The sequence below is a fragment of the Pteropus medius genome, unplaced genomic scaffold (assembly GCF_902729225.1).
Source record: "Pteropus medius unplaced genomic scaffold, Ma_sr-lr_union100, whole genome shotgun sequence".
Classification (NCBI taxonomy): domain Eukaryota; kingdom Metazoa; phylum Chordata; class Mammalia; order Chiroptera; family Pteropodidae; genus Pteropus; species Pteropus medius.
The window spans coordinates 15424926-15440679 of record NW_024349803.1 but is presented as its reverse complement, the minus strand read 5'-3'; the positions used below and the strand labels follow the sequence as shown (position 1 = coordinate 15440679).

General features: G+C 44.4%; 1 protein-coding gene across 11 annotated transcripts in view; it reads left to right on the top strand.

Annotated features, from left to right (window-relative positions):
* The window catches only part of ULK4 (unc-51 like kinase 4), a 378927-nt gene that overhangs the window by 291432 nt on the left and 71741 nt on the right, over positions 1–15754 (top strand). The window contains exon 36 of one of the 11 annotated variants that reach the window (XM_039837394.1): positions 15451–15537. The exons of 9 other annotated variants lie outside the window; for them this stretch is intronic. In XM_039837394.1, coding sequence (XP_039693328.1) covers positions 15451–15522 — 72 coding nt within the window. In that variant the 3' untranslated portion in view covers positions 15523–15537. Of the gene's footprint in view, positions 1–8209; positions 8372–15450; positions 15538–15754 lie in introns of those variants that run through there. One more of the 11 variants, XM_039837391.1, reaches the window with a different exon arrangement.

Here is a 15754-nt window from a genome sequence, read left to right as displayed (position 1 = left end):
TTTTTAAAATATTTTAATACAACGTCCCTTTATATAATCTGTATTAATATTAATAAATGAATTCTATCCACTGAAAGAATTAATAGTTATTATCGACAATTATATTAGTAGGAATAGCCTCTAAAGGATTGTTTTCAAGTAGGTATGTTGATATAACAGAACACTAGAATTGGGTTTCAGGTTTTTTTGTTTTAAAATAATCATAGAAAAACCTAAAGATAAAATTTTAATATTTTAAATTTTAAAATATTTTAAATATTTATCTGTATTTTAAATTTAAGCTGTTAGATAAGTTGAACTTAATGGTATAGTATGACCTCTTGTTATTTTTTGTAAGTTAGTGTTTTGAAATTGATCAAAAGAAATACTTGACCATGTTTAGGTCAAGTATTTTGATTTTGTAACACAGCAGTTTCTTTTTGTTTCAGAATAAGTGATACCGAAAATCTAACTACTTAATGTAAATTCACTCAGACTGGCCACCTGGCAATTGTGGTAAATAATGACAAAATGTTTGGTTGGGACTTAATGTAAAAAAAAAAAAACCCCTAAAATTTATTAAAATGAATTGGTTTTGCCTTTTAAGAACATTATAAAGACAGTCTTCTAATAAATTACTTAGCATGTTACAGTAGTATTCAGGAAAAGTCTTCAGTAAGACAGAGCGACTGCTCACTCAGCAAGCAGGTCCTTAGTGCCTACCCCGTGGCAGTGAACAAGATGGACAAAACTCTGTGCTCTACAGGAGCTTCCCGGGGAGAGTGAAATGCTAACCACATTTATTAAACAAACCACGTTCTATTTTAAGTATTAAAAACTCAATAAGAAGAAAAACATAGAAAGATAGGAAGTATTGTGGGACATTTGCAACTTTAGATAATGTAGCCAAGGAAGATCTCACTGAGATGATATCTGAGTAAAGACTGGAAGGAAATGGAGGAAGCGGGCGGGGGGCGGGGGTGATATTTGGGCCCACGAGGCAGGGACAGCAGTTGCTACGTCTGCAAGGCAGGTACGTATCCGGCGTGTGCTGGGAACCAAGAAGAAGCCAGTGTGTCCAGAGCAAAATGAGCGAGGAGGAGACACAGAAGATGCGAGGGTGATGACTGGCAGGGGTGTGGAGGAGGGAGGCAGCTATCGAGGCCCGGAAGCCCTTGGAAAGGCTGGCCTTTATCCTGAGTGGGAGGGGAGTCTTTGTAGGGTTCGGCAGAGGGGAGGAGATGATCTTTTCGCTGCACCGAGAGCAGTCATTGAAGAGCCCGAGGGGTAAGAGATGTCAGGTGACTGCAGTCCAGGAAAGCCCTGATCGTGGCTTCGAGCGGCCCTGTTTTGGATAAATCTTGAAAGTACGGCCAATATAATTTGCCAGCAGATTGGATACGGGCTGTGAGACAAAGAATAGTCAAAGATGATTCCAGTTATGGCCCAAGCCAAACCTTGGATGGCCAGCACCCAGGAAGAGCTCGTGTCGGGGAGAGGAGGAGTCACGAGCTCTGTCTGGACATGTTACTTTTGAGTAACGGGCATGTCACACATCCTCGTTGGCTTGTTGGGTCTACAGGTCTGGAATTCCAAGGGCAAGAGAGAGCTGAGAGAGCAACGGTGGGGGGTGGTGATCGGAGTGCGGGGTGCTCAACTCATTCTGGAGGGCGGCCCACTAATGGTAACGACCAGGCCTAAGGAGAAACCCCAGGAGGGAGTGTCACTGGAAGGAAGAATCAAAGCACGGAGAGGTGCTGATAGGTCCCTCTCTATGGATGTGGCTGTTACCAGGCGCTGTGACAGAAGTGGTGTTGAAGATGAGGACAGTGAGCTGCAGCAGGGAACGGTAGCAGGTGGTATTCACTGGCGACATTAGGTTTACATCTGGTGTGGGGGGCATGGAGGAGGGATGGAGGACAGTTAGGAAGCAGCAGTGAGAAGCAGGGAGCCACCGTCAGGCCCGGTGACTCAAGGGGTTTGAGAGATGCCTACAGGGAAAGACATATCTTGAGGGAAAAGTCCCGTTCCAGTTAGAGCAAGAAAGTGAGGGAACATTCCGGGAAGAAACCAAGGACATAGAATGTTTTGCCTGTGACCATCCAAAGGGCACAGTGAACAAAGTTCAAGAGAAGGGTGAACAAGTTGTTCAGGGACGCGCTTGCTGGGTCTCATGGAGATGAGCGTCCAGGGGAAGAGGGCGACCTGCGGGACCTGGGCTTTGCGTAGTGACCAGCACGCACTCGGATGAAGCGCGCACTGAGACCGGTCCTAACGGTTCCGGGCAGATGGGGCGGGTGAGGCTGTGAGCGAGGGGCAGGGGCTTTGCCAGAGTCGTAAGAGTTCTGGGATCCTGACTCCAGCCCAGGCAGTGGTGACCCGCACCCCTGGTCTTAACTCTGAGAGCTCAGCGCCTACCTGAACTCTGCCACCTGAACTCTGCCACCGCCAGGCATAGCTCCATCGCATGGGGCTCTCCTAGTGATTATAGACTTCTTCGTGTGTCATCTTTCACGCTATCAAAATCGTGCGACAGCATGTTATAACAGCCTCCTATTTAACCTTCCCAGCACCATTTTTTAGCAGAACCTTTTAAGGTCTTCATTCATTTTCCATTGCTATTCGAATTAGTATTCCCTTTTGAAGTGCCTGTCCTGTCTTCACACTTGAAGAGATTTTTCTCTTCTTTAGCTGGTGATCATCCAGTCTTGTCTGTCTGTCCTTCACTCATCAAAGGCTTTGGGCATGATCCTTCCACCATCACTGGCAGTGATTTAATGAAATCCCATATCTTCTGCAAAGTTTGAATTTTCGCTTTGCAGCTTATTTGTATATCATGAATATGCTGATTACTAAAAAAGCATTTTGCCTGGGCCTACATAGGCACTTTCGTGTGTGAGCGCCCAAGAACGAACCACCCATCAGTTTATCAGTGAACTTATTCACGCCCCAAGAACATGTGCTCCCCAAGTCAGAGTTCCTGGGGGCTTGGGCGTTGAAAATAAATATTTGGTAACAAGAACCCTCTGCCACTCTGTAACTACCATTTTGGCTGAGCAAATCTGATGATCCCACATGCAGGTACAGTTTCTGTTTAAGAATTTGCCTTTAAAATCAACTATCACAGTCAATGACCCTTCTGATCTATGTTATTCAGTAGACATTCACTTTGATTTTTTTTTTTTAATGTTTTGATTTGTAGGCTTGGTGAGTAAGGCTGAGCTAACCACACAGTCTCCATCCAGTACTTGTCTTTAGAACTTTAGGAGATGGAGGAGGCGGTTAGGTGGCCTGCAGGTTCAGTGTGGAGAGACCAGGTCTCATTAACATCTTGGGGAGTTGAGCCAAACATCCTAGACCAGCATCCCAGTGATACCCATGAAATCGTTATTGAGAGCTGCCATAACCTTTTCTGTTTCTGGGATTAGCTTTTTCCAACACCATTGCTAAAGGAAATATTTTGAAAGTGTCCCTCAGAATTTTCTGTGGCCTCTTGCTTTCCTGTTTCATTTGAAAGCATACTACTAGCATGGCCCTCCTCAAAGTAAATAATGATTGGGAGTCTCAATCTTCAAATCACCCCAGTTTATACTCAGAACATGCTTATCCTTTCTTCAAAGTTCTGCACAGTATCATTTTTTAAGATATTAAGGACTTTTGTTTACTATAAACTGATAGTACTTTCTTTCTATGAAACACCTCTCAAAACATTATAGATTTCAGCTAATGGGGGTCTCCAAAGTATTTGGTTTTAAGAACCACAAAAGTTTTGATGCCACTTGCTTTTTTCACTCCATTATTATGTCAAGAAACGAAGCCTGTTTATAAACTCCACATGGACCTTTTGTGTAATGGTTATGAGCAGGTTTTAATGAAATTTGAGAGTGTCTCTGGAGATCACAGATACTGGGCCCTTTAACGCCGAACGTTGCTTAGCAACCTGTAAGTCATTACATTTCCAGGCTCAGTAATAACATGATATACTTTTCTTTGCCAGTCCCTGATGAAAATGTAATGGAAATAATCCCTTCTAAAGATTGCACTCTATGAGGGGGCGGCAAAATAGATTTTTTTCCCCCTCATTTCACGGCCTGGGCAGGTTTTAATTCAGTGCACAAGTATTGTTTTCTGAATGTTGCATGCAACAGAATGAAATATGTTCTAAGATAATTTTCTTAGAAGGCAGGCCTACTGTTCTGAAGTAATGATTGTAAATACCACAGAAATTGTTTATGTACATCAGCGTACCTTTACTATGTTGTAAAGATTAGATTTGTTAGTTGACTACCAGTTAATGCAAAAATGTCTGCTTAGTTAATTTATTTTATCAAGGTATTTGCAGGTATTAGACAGTTTTAAGAGTATAATAAAGCCATATGCTTTAGAGTAATAGGAGCAACGCTATTCTACATTAGTGAAAAGTTTGATTTATTGTTTTCAAAAGATATTTGTAATCTTTCTAAAGCAGTATTTTTTAATTATTAAAGTAATACACAATTTGTATATGAAGTTCATAGCAACATTGTTCATAATTACCAAAAAAGTGAAAACAACCCAAATGTCCTTCACCTAATAAATGGATAAATAAAATGTGGTATATCCATGCAATGGAATATTATTCAACCATAAACAGGAATGAAAAAATGATACATGCTACAATATGGATGAATCTTGAGAACATTATGCTCAGTGAAAGAAGTTAGACACAAAAAGGCCACATACTATATGATCCTATTTATATCAAATACTAAAATATACAAATCTGTAGAGACAGAAATATTAGTGGTTGCTGGGAGATAAGAGAGGAATGGAAAGTGACTGCTAACAGACACAGGTGTATTTTGGGGGGATGAAGAAGGTGTTCTAAAACCAATTGTGTTGGCTACACACCTTTGTGAATGTGCTAAGAACCACTGCATTGTACCCTTTAAAATGGTGAATTTTATGATATGTGGACTTGTTACTAAAAAAATTATAGCAACAAAAATAAAACAGAAATATACAGTCACGGTGGAAAACTTGGGGAATGCGTAAGGGTAAAAGGTAGGAAATACCGTCCTTAAACTTATAACCCATGTGTTACTATAGTTAACATTTTGTTTTATATCTTTCTAGACACATGGCATATGTGTATGTGTTTATGTATGTGTGTGTATACACATACACATAAATTTAGGAATAAATGTTGATATATGTGTATGTGTTTATGTGTATGTTTATGTATACACACATAAACACATACACATATATCGACATTTATTTCTAAATGAATTGAGATTTTAATCATGGTGGTGAAAAATTCATGTGTTTACCTCGATTGCCTCCCCAACTTCATTGAAATGATCAAAATAAGTATAAAAATAGTGAAAAAGCCCAATCTCACTGAAAACAGGAAAATGTATCAGTAATAGATGCCTAAGAGTGACCACAGTGAACTAGAAAAGCCACAGGAAAACCAATATGACACAAGACTTGAAAAAAACCTCTAGTTAGTATCCTCACAAAGACTCAAAAGATTATTACATCCATAAAACGAAGTATGACATTCAAATTTAAAAGCCATTTGAGAGATTCAATAGCAGAATAAACTCTGACAAAAGCCAAGTGAATTATTTATAAACCAATTTGAAAAATTCTTCCTGAACACAATCAGAAGAAACATTAAGAATCGTGGCAGATGGATCCAGGAAATCCAACAGCCCTTCATGGGCACAGCATATTAGCACCATAGGTGTGGTGTTCCACCCAAATTAAATACCCTCTTGGCATGGAGAAAAGTGACAGAACACTCAACTGTAGTACATGCACATTTTCCCCCACATCTTCTGTAGGAGAGCTATTTGTTTATAGGGTATGTGTGTAAGTGTGTGTATATACACTTATTATTCATCTATATGTCAATTCCTCTCCTGTGGCAGTATATATACATACAGTTTGTGTATACACACAATAAAAGAAAGAGTGTGAATACACACACACAATACAAGAGAGTATGAATATATATATATATATATTCAGCCATATTTTCCAAACATAAGTGTTAGGGGCATTTCAAGAACAGACTTGTACGCGTAGTGAGGGCGTGAAGTCACTTGACTGGGATTCCTCCTCTGGCCCTGAGGGTTGTCTGCTGCGGAGTGCCCGAACACCCGAAGGCTGCTTGCTCTTTGCCTTGAGAGCATCTCTGGCCTATCGCAGTCGTGCCTTTGTTAGCCTGATACATGAGACTGTTTGTCTTTTGTGGTTTAGAAGAGTTAACGTGTATAGCTGTTCAGATGTGTAACTAACACGTCACCCTTTGTTGAGATAAAGAGTGACTATCCAAATGATTGAATGATTCACTTTGTAATATAGAGGATTCGATTTAAAACAACTCAGCCTGTATCTCTAATCAAGAAAATCGGTCATTGTAATTTTAGTTTTTAAAAGTCTTTAGTTTATTTGATATAGCCTGATGATGTAGCACTCTTTACACTGAGGTAGGTAAAGATTGAACTATTATGAGACGCCAGTTCTCATTCCTGAAGAAGAAGCTCATATAGCGTAAAGGTGAGGAGCCTAGGGGGTTTGAGTGGTCTTGGGTTCAAGTCTCACTTTTTTTTTTCTTTTTTTGGTGAACAATTGGACAGGTAATCTATCTTCGTTGAGTTTCAGTTTCCTAATATAAATAAGAGAAATATTTCTATAAGATTGTTGTGAGAATTAAATGAGATAGTGTAAGCAAAATGCTTAGCACGTGTCTGGAACATAACGGCTCAAAAACGGTAGCCATCGTCATCATCAACATCCTCATCATTTTTATTCCTATGTTATATTAATTTCTTGACTTTACTCAAAATTTGTCTTATTTCCAAAATACAAATCACTCTCTGCCTGCATAATTGGAAAAACATTGGGACGTGAAAAATATCTGCTGGTTACCTGAAGGTGTTCTGCATGTGCCCCATTCAGCTTTCATCAAAGCTCAGGATCATGAGGGCTGCCACAGACTGTCGTTTTGTTCATTCCCATCTTTCTCTTGTATGAGGCAAGTGCTACTGTTTACTGTGACGTGAAGCGCATACTCATGGCATGTCCCAGTGATACAACTAGATATTCCAGGCCAGATACTGAGATTATCCAGCAAAAAGCAGTTCTGGATTCAGAATCCAGAGTGTCGTGAAAATGCTGAAGTCGGGATTGCTGGATGGTGTGACTGAGTTAGCAAGGACCTCTAGCCCCTTGCTACTCAAACTGTGATCTCAAACCTGCAGCGGCTTCATTACTGGATAGCTTATTTGAAAGGCAGGCTCTCAGGCCCCACCCTGTGCCTGCTAAGTTGGAATCTGCATTTTAACAGGGTCCCCCAGGTGGTTTATACACACATCTTTTGAGAAGCTCTGGAGGCTGCTCCTGAAAATCTGGAATGAGTAGTTATCATTGAAGCAAGCGGTAAAAAAGATTTGGGTCTGAGAGAGTCCCTTCTCAGAATCCGCCTGTCATTAGCTACCTCCATGTACTTACAGTTATGTTTGCCGGAAAGAGGACGGACTCTAATTTGTGTTTGTCCATTTATTTCTCAAAGTCCTGCTGACATCTACTTTCAAAATCTTTATGTCTTAATTTTTCTTATATTTAAAAATGATAATGGCATTCACAATTGACATAAGTGTTTATGGTTTCTGTCTCTAGAGACTAGTTTATCTAGTAAAGAATTCACGGAGGGAGGGACTTTGAGCAGCCCTACAAGAGAGATCAGGAAGAGAATATTGATTACATAAACCTGTGAAACAGCCTAGCAGAAAGTTTTCTTATCTGTTACAATAATAACATCCACCTACTAATGCATTAATAATGCAGTGACGTGGGCAGAGGGCCCAGCTCTGGGTCTGGCAGAGGGCAGGTGGGCCAGCATTGTTGCCGATGGATCATTTCAGGGGCAGAGGCCAGGATATGGGGATGGGGGAGTATTGAGTGAGCCTTTTAGTCAGTAAGTACTAGTGACTGGATTAAGTGAAGACACTTGGACATAGCTGGGTTCAAACCTTTACCTTGTCCCTTACCTGCTGTGCGTCCTTGGACAAGCCACTTAACGTCCCAAAGCTAAGTGCTAACTTACCTGGTGAGGGCCCTTATACAAAGATTACAGGAGATAGTTACGAAGACCGTTTATCATAGCGCAGAGAAAGACACACACACATTCACACAGTTACATACTTTGGAACTGACAAATGTCTTCATAAATATCCAGCACCCGGGCATACGTCACTACCAGATTCTACGCTTTCATCCTACTTATTTCCTCAAACCGAGGAACAGGCCATTTCTGTCTGAGAATGCGCACCCTTCCTGCTGTCAGAAACACACACCTTCGGCTGAGGCGTTCAGTCACGGCTGAGCTAGAGAACATCCTACACAATGCGCACATCTTTATTGCTTGCCTGTGCAAGAATCCAGAGCTCTGAAGTCAGCATTATTGGCGCCACAGTCAGATGTGGGGGAGCAACCCTGGACCGGCAGCAATCCCCCAGCACAGAAGAGGCCTCTGTCGACCGCTTCCCCAGACCAGGGATGGGCCTTGCCGTGTCTAGCTCTGGAGAGCTCGGAGCAGTCAACAGAGCTGTTCATGACTTATGCATGAAGCTGGGTGATCCCATCTGGCCTCCCTCAAGGTCTTGACCCTTCCTTGGCCCTTCCCTGCTGCCAGCATATAATCCTTTGCCCCTGGGGAACCAGAGGACTGTTGCCAATTACTGTGGGCATCTCTGCGTGCCCCCTAAGGAGCTCCTTGTGCCTTGTTAGGCTTAATTGCATGGCCACTGAGAGCTGGAGCCTCCGGAATCGGTCTCATCGGTGGCCCCAGGGCATTCTGAGGATGGGCAGCGAGGCTCAGTGGGTCCCCTGCGAGGCCGTGCACAGGCTCGCTGCCTGCATTACCACTCCAAAGGCTGGAGGATGGCCAGGCTGCCCGGCAGGGCCACAGCTGCAGTGAGTGATTCTGGAAACAGTGTCACCGCACAGAAACTTGCCAGGCGCGGCGGTCCAGCCAGAGCAGGGCTCATTCTCTCGGTGCCTGGTCTCCTGAGCGTCTGTGCTGTTGCGAAGCTAGAATGTTCTCTGCGCTAAGTGCTTCTCCCAGGGACGCTGTGGTTATTGCCGCCAGCTGTTAATCAGATGACTTTAAAGACTGGGAAACAGTTGTCTCCAAAGTTAATCTTTTAACCACTTTCTTAATAAAAGCCACATGTGTTGAGTGCTCTCTCTGGGCTGCTCACGGAGCTGAGACACTGACCTGGGTAACAGCAGAGCAGGAGGTATTGGTACCCCTTCTCCCCGTTGAGGCCCAGGAAGCCAGGTGAGTAATTGATGGAGCCAGGATCTGAGCTCAGATATCTTAATGTTTTAACCGTCGTGAGGAGTATATATCGTATCCTATTTACCCCAAATAAGGAAGAAATTGTAAACTTAACATGGTTAAAATGGTAAATTTTGTGCCGTATCTATTTTACCACAATAAAAAACATTGTAAAAAAAAAAAGTAAGGAAGAATTGGCAGATTTTTATAAACGTTTTTCTGGTTTCAATGTTCCTAACTGCCCTCTGCTTTATCGGTAGCCTGGATATATCAATCTCTAATTCAATCATAGATTCTAATTCTTTCCTCTTAAAATTGTCTCTTCCAAAAAAAAAAAAAAAAAAAATCCCCAAACAATTCAGTGCAGTCATACCTAGAACTTTCGGTATACTCCAGTCAGCAGTTCTCTGAGGGGCTGCGTTTTTCATGCACTTTATAATCCACGGTCTGTGCCTGTAGGATTTCACACCTGAAATGAATTTGCTAGTCTCAACCATTTTGTTGTAGTTAACCCTCTGTGGTCTGACATGGTCGAGAAGTGAGCTATTCCGGTCAGTCGGGACATCTGGCTAATGGTGTCTCAGGAAACTAGAAAACAGTGGGACATGCTTATCAGCCAAACTCTTCTAAACACAAATTAATCTTTGCTTGACTGTTTAGAATTCCTTTCTAAATATACAGTGACCTGTGTGATGTTACGAACAGCAAAACACCAAATACAGGCTTATTCGATTATTTTGTTTTACAAGCATGCTGCAGCTCTTACTCCACGACGATATAAATCCCCAAAATAGCCACCTTCCCTAGAAACAACACTGAGGCATTAGAATCTCTTTAAAGATTTCATGGTAGAAACTTGGATTGAATGCAAATCTGCCATGCGAGAGTATTTCTCTCTCACACAGAAATGCCCAGAGAACAAAATAATAAACACTCATTCACCAACCAGTAAGATGCTACTCTGGAAAATGTTTTTGTCAGTCACAGTAGGATATGAAAACTTATAGTGACGTTGCAATACAAAAGAGCACCCCCAAAATGGTGTATTGGCAGCACTATAGATTTTTAGTTTCTAGGTTGTCTTACGGAATATATCCGGTAGGTTCTGATGGGCTCAGTTGCCTGCCTCTTCCGGGAACAGCCCATGCCAGCTCTGATTCTGGGGGATGTGTTTGTGTCCAAGAGCACTTCAGACAACAGGATAAGGGGTTAGTACTTTTGATAATTTTATGTATTTTTTTCCTGAGTTTTAACTCATCAAATCAGAGTTGTTGTTTTTTTCTCAGTGAACTCTAAGTTGACCGTTTTCTATTGAAAAATTTTTAAAAGATGTTTAAACCCATCATTTTCTCCCCGTCTTCTCTCTCTGCTAATGACTTTTCTTCATACTTCATTTCTTCATATGAAGGCTTCCACCCTGACGTTGGCCACCGACCTGCACCTGGGCCACTCCCCCTCCTGACCCACTCCAGACCCGTCCCCTCCCTCGTGCTAGGGGACGTCCCTCTTGCGTTTCTCCCCTTCCTCTCTCCTGCATCATCGCCATTCCTCTTGGCTGGGTCATCGCCGTCAGAGTGCAATATGTTGTCGCATCACCCATCTTGAAGAAAAGAGAGAAAAACCTCTCTTGACCCTCATCCCCGTCGGGCTCCGCCCTGTTCCTCTACTCCCCACCTCAACAGAACTCCTTGGGGTCCAGCTAGTCAGGCTTCTGTACCTGCCCCTCCATCGAAACGGCCCTTATCGTGGTAGCAAATGAGCAGTCTCGGCCCTCCTTCCACGTGGCCTGTGGCATAGCTGGTAGCGCTGTCCTTCGGGAGACACCTCTCCCTTGGTTTCTGGGGCCCCACACGCTCTCGCTTCTCCTCCTGACGGCTAGCCGTTCCTCTCCATTCCTCGCTGGTACCTCTGAACATTACAATGCCAAAATGCTGTCCCAAGCCCGCTTCTCCCTCCAACTACATTTGGTTCCTCTCACCTCTGTGTCTGCATCTTCAGCCCCCCACGCCTCTGAACTTGAGTCTGATAGTACTGGCGGCCCACTCCGCATCCTCACCCGGCCAGCCGTCAGTATCTCAGACTTCCTGTGGCCTTCCCTAAGCCCGCTGCTCTGTCGGCCCTCCCCGCTCAGCCACAGCAGCTTCAGTGTCTCAAGTCAGACCTCACACAGGCAAGGAACGCTTCTCCAGGAGGGTGACCTTACAGCCGAGGCCCAAAGGAAGTAAGAGAACAAGTCATCTAACGCTTCCGCCTCCCTCATCCCGCCCCCATTCTTGATATACTTTCCACATATATCAAGAACCTGGTCTTTTTTTTTTTTTAACCACCTCCATCACTGCCATCTTGAACAAGCACCTCTCGGGTGAATTACTGCAGCCGCCTCAACTAGTCTTCCTGCTTCCACCCTCGCCCCCCAGCCTGTCCTCAGCTCGGCAGCCGGGGCGATTCTTTGAACACCTCAGGAAGGTTATGGCTGCCCATCTCGGTCCCTCCTGACCTGCAAGGCCCTTGCAGTTTGCCCTCCCCTCCAGACACATCTCCCTGCCGCTTTTCTTCATGCTCACTCCATCCTAGATGCACCTGCTGCTGCTCAACTCCCCAAGCGTGCTTGTGCCTCCAGGCCTTCGTGTGTGCTGTGACCTCATTCTGGAAGATTCTTCCTCATACCCACATGGCTTACCCGTGTCACTCTCCCCGTACTTCTTTCAGGTCTTGACTCAAGTGTCACCTGACAAAGAGGCCCTCCCCGGTCAGCTTCAGCGCCTCTGCTTCCTCTGCCTCCTGGCGCACTTTACTTTCTCTCCCTTACACTCATTGTCTTATGGGATTTTTCCTACTTGCTTATTTCCTATTATTTCCTCCTCCCCACCTCCCCACCCCACTTGGATATAAGCACTATGAGGACAGGGACTTTGTCTGTTTGGGGCATCATTACTATCTCCCTGGCACCGAGAATCGTACTGGACATATGGTTTATTTAAATAAACCATGCGCCCGCCTGTCCCTGGACAGACTCAAGCCCCGAGCTGTCCTGCAGAGCCCACTCCTCCATGGTGTGTTTGCCCCCACATGGCTCGAGATAGTGCCATAGGCAGTGTGGCATGATGGCAAACAGTGCGACTGTGGGACCAAAACAGCTGGGTTTGAAACCTGGCCCCACTTACTAGCACTGTGACGTCGGGTAGCTGAACCTGCCTGTGCCCCAGGGTCCCCATCTGTACAGTGGCATTCTTAATAACGCTCTCCTTGTGTACGGCTGATGCGAAGATCAGTTACTTCTGCAAAAGCAGAGCACATGGTGTGTACTATCTGAGCGTTAGCACTGGTATTTTTATTTATCTGTGGACCCGCCATGACACCTGCCACAGGAGCCTGGATCAAGTGCATGTTTATCACGTGTGTCCCATCGTGGGTACAAACTAAGGGGGAGCGGGGAGCGTGTCAGGTTGGTGGGCAGCAGACCTGTACCCGAACCACTACCGTTTCATGAATGCATTCGACAGATGTGCTGAGCCCTGCTCCGTGCCACACTCCGTGCTGGCCTTTGGACAAACAAGGATGAGCAAACACCGGCCGCAGTGTCCAGTCACAGGGAGCTCTTGTTCTGCCCTATTTAGTTGTCCCATCTGAGAAGCTGACAATGAGGGAAGTAAACCAGATGCGATCTGTAATCTCATCTCACTGGCCACCACCCCTCCCGAGGCTGCTGTGAGCTTCCTGCCAGCCCAGAGCTCCAGCACTCAGCAGCCTGTGCCCCACACACCACCGACACATTTTCGGAGTCGGCTCCAAGCTGCCGATTGGGGCTACCGCTTATTCCCTCCAAAATATCGTTCAGGAGGCGGCAAGGTTTTAATTGCAGGTCTAGGTGTAAATCTCAGCTTTACGCTGGGAAACCTTGAAAAAGTTAACTTCTTTAAACATTCTTTTTTTCTTCATAGTAATCTAGATTAGAGCATCTGCTTCGTGGGTTACTGAGAGGATCAGATGTTTATGCACATGTGCTCACATATTCCAGGCTGAAACGACTCATATGCTGTGGGTTCCAGCTCCCTCCCCTGGTTGTAAAAGGATGCCTAAGAAGGGGAAGGGACCCCAAATATGTGCTTGCTTCTCTCCATCACACCTTTTATGGCTGTCTTTTCTCTTCCTGCCCTGCCCAAAGCTGGGACCTGAGCCTCTGTTTCACCCCGCAAAACTCCTCTTTCCTAAGAGCAGGGAGCGGGTGTTTTCATCCTGCCGTCTGAACTGTCAGGCCTCATTCTACCTTGTACCCCACTTCTCTTTAGCTTTTACTCCCTCTGCCTTGTCTGCTCCCCGGGGCTTCTCCCTGCCCCCCGAAGAGGCTTCTGGCTCCCGCGGGCTTTGCGTTTCCCTTTGCCTTCCACCCTGACCCCGTCTTCCTCACGGACCACCTGGGCCAGAGGGACATTTTTTTCCCTTAGGTAGCGAAATTAAATCTTCATTTTTTTTATTTCCTCATTGTATAGGTAATACATGACCTTTAGTGAAAATAATTCGAGTATTACAAAAATGACTGAGAAAGTTAAAAATCCCAGGAAAAGGGATCATACTAATCCTCCTGTCCCACGGCTGCCTTTTTGCACTGGCTCGTGTGCCATGGAGTCTTAAATCCGATTAGTCTACACTTAACAAGCAGTAAGGGTATAGTTTCTGGTGCTGTGATTTCGAATCCCGCCACACCCTCGGACCCCTGTGGGTGATCGTTATCGGAAAAGAACGGTCAGAATCACTGAGAACTCAGAGAAAAGAGGGACTGTCAAGAGGAAGGGCGCTGGATGACACACACCTGACAATAACAAATCCAGTGCATCCTGCCTGGCGGCTTCAGGTCTGGTCTGTGTGTCTGACGTCGCCCAATGACTGTCACATCTCAAGCTCACGTTAATAGGTCCTGATGTTTTTTGAGTGAGTCTCTTTCCTTTATGGAAAAACGTGTAACGTCCCAGTGGAGACAATGTGCGGTTTTGGCACAGAGAACACAGGGGGACAGGGCCTGTCCATGGCGGCCCACCAGCGTGGAAACTAATTTAATAATGAGAGACACAGCCTAGTTTTCCTCTCACCAAGGTGAAAATGATAAACAATTTACATTACCTAGAAGGCAAAAGTACTTGATAATTAAACGAAATATCCAGGTGTTTATCTAATAGAGGCTAAGGGATATCCTTGGGGCTAGAAACTTGGTTGGCCTAGAATATGTGTTTCTAAGTTTTCTGTTTTGAATTCAGTGACATTTTAAGCTCCTGTTTCATTTTAGAACACTCAGTAATGAAATAAACAAAGCGTGAACTATGAGCCAGTGCTAGTTAAACATTTATACCAGCCCTACCCTGTCATTTCTTGAAACTATCATAATGTAATGTTTTTATATGAAATCATTATAAATTTATAACAAGTCTAATCTGTACTGATGCACTGTTCCATGGGCTGTGAATTATTGTTCTGAATTTCGGGTGGCAGATGCTTTCTCTGAGTGACGGTGCTGGGATGATTAGTTCTTATGATGAAGTGTAAGAAAATATCTTCTAATTTGCATAAAACATGAGTGCTGATTATACAGTACGATTTGAGACCTTCTAAAATATTTTTTCCCAAACAACAATCTTGACAATCAGCTCTCTTACAATAAGGAAGTGCTGATTGATTACGAATGCCACCCTGAAGACTTTCTATCCCCAAATCTCTATTAAGAATGTATCCACAGAGACGATGACACTAAAAAAAAAAAAATCACGGAGTTTTCAAGATGGGTGCCGTAATTGGGCTGTACGCAGAAGTTAGGTTCTGCAGAATGATTGCTAAGCCCAAGGGCATTCTTGGGGTTAGCGCCTGGGACTCAACCCAGGGTTGGATCTCTCTACCCAGGGCAAGTCTTAGATAAGGCCGGACCAAAAGCTGCCGTTCTGGGGTGATTGAAGGTACCGGGAATACCTCCCCACCTCAAAGAATCTGTCTTTCAGGTCCTCCCCGAAAGTCATCAACAGTTCCTAAAATTCCACTAACTAGAGAGCTTTCTCTGGGGGGAACAAGCCCTCATTAATAGGCAGACACTCTTGGAAAGGTGATGTCTTTATCCTCAGCACAGTTAGTTCTCTGGCAAATCTATTTTCTAGCTGCTTTTCAGTGTGGTGGAGAGAGCCGAGAGCAACTCCTTCCAGAATGAGGAACACGAAGCAGGGCTCTGATACACGTGTGAGGGAGGAGCAGGAAGACGGCCCGGGTCACTGACAGGACGGGGACCCACAGTGTCAGCCAGGCATTCTGGATTTTCACACCATAGCGGAGGGCGGGTGTTTACCCGGAGAAGATGGCACAGCAGCTTTTGTCTACAGTTACGTGTGTGTGTAATGAATACAGATTTGGAAAACAAGTTATAATCCAGTGATACAGCTTCTTCGGTGGGCTGGCCTGAACCTA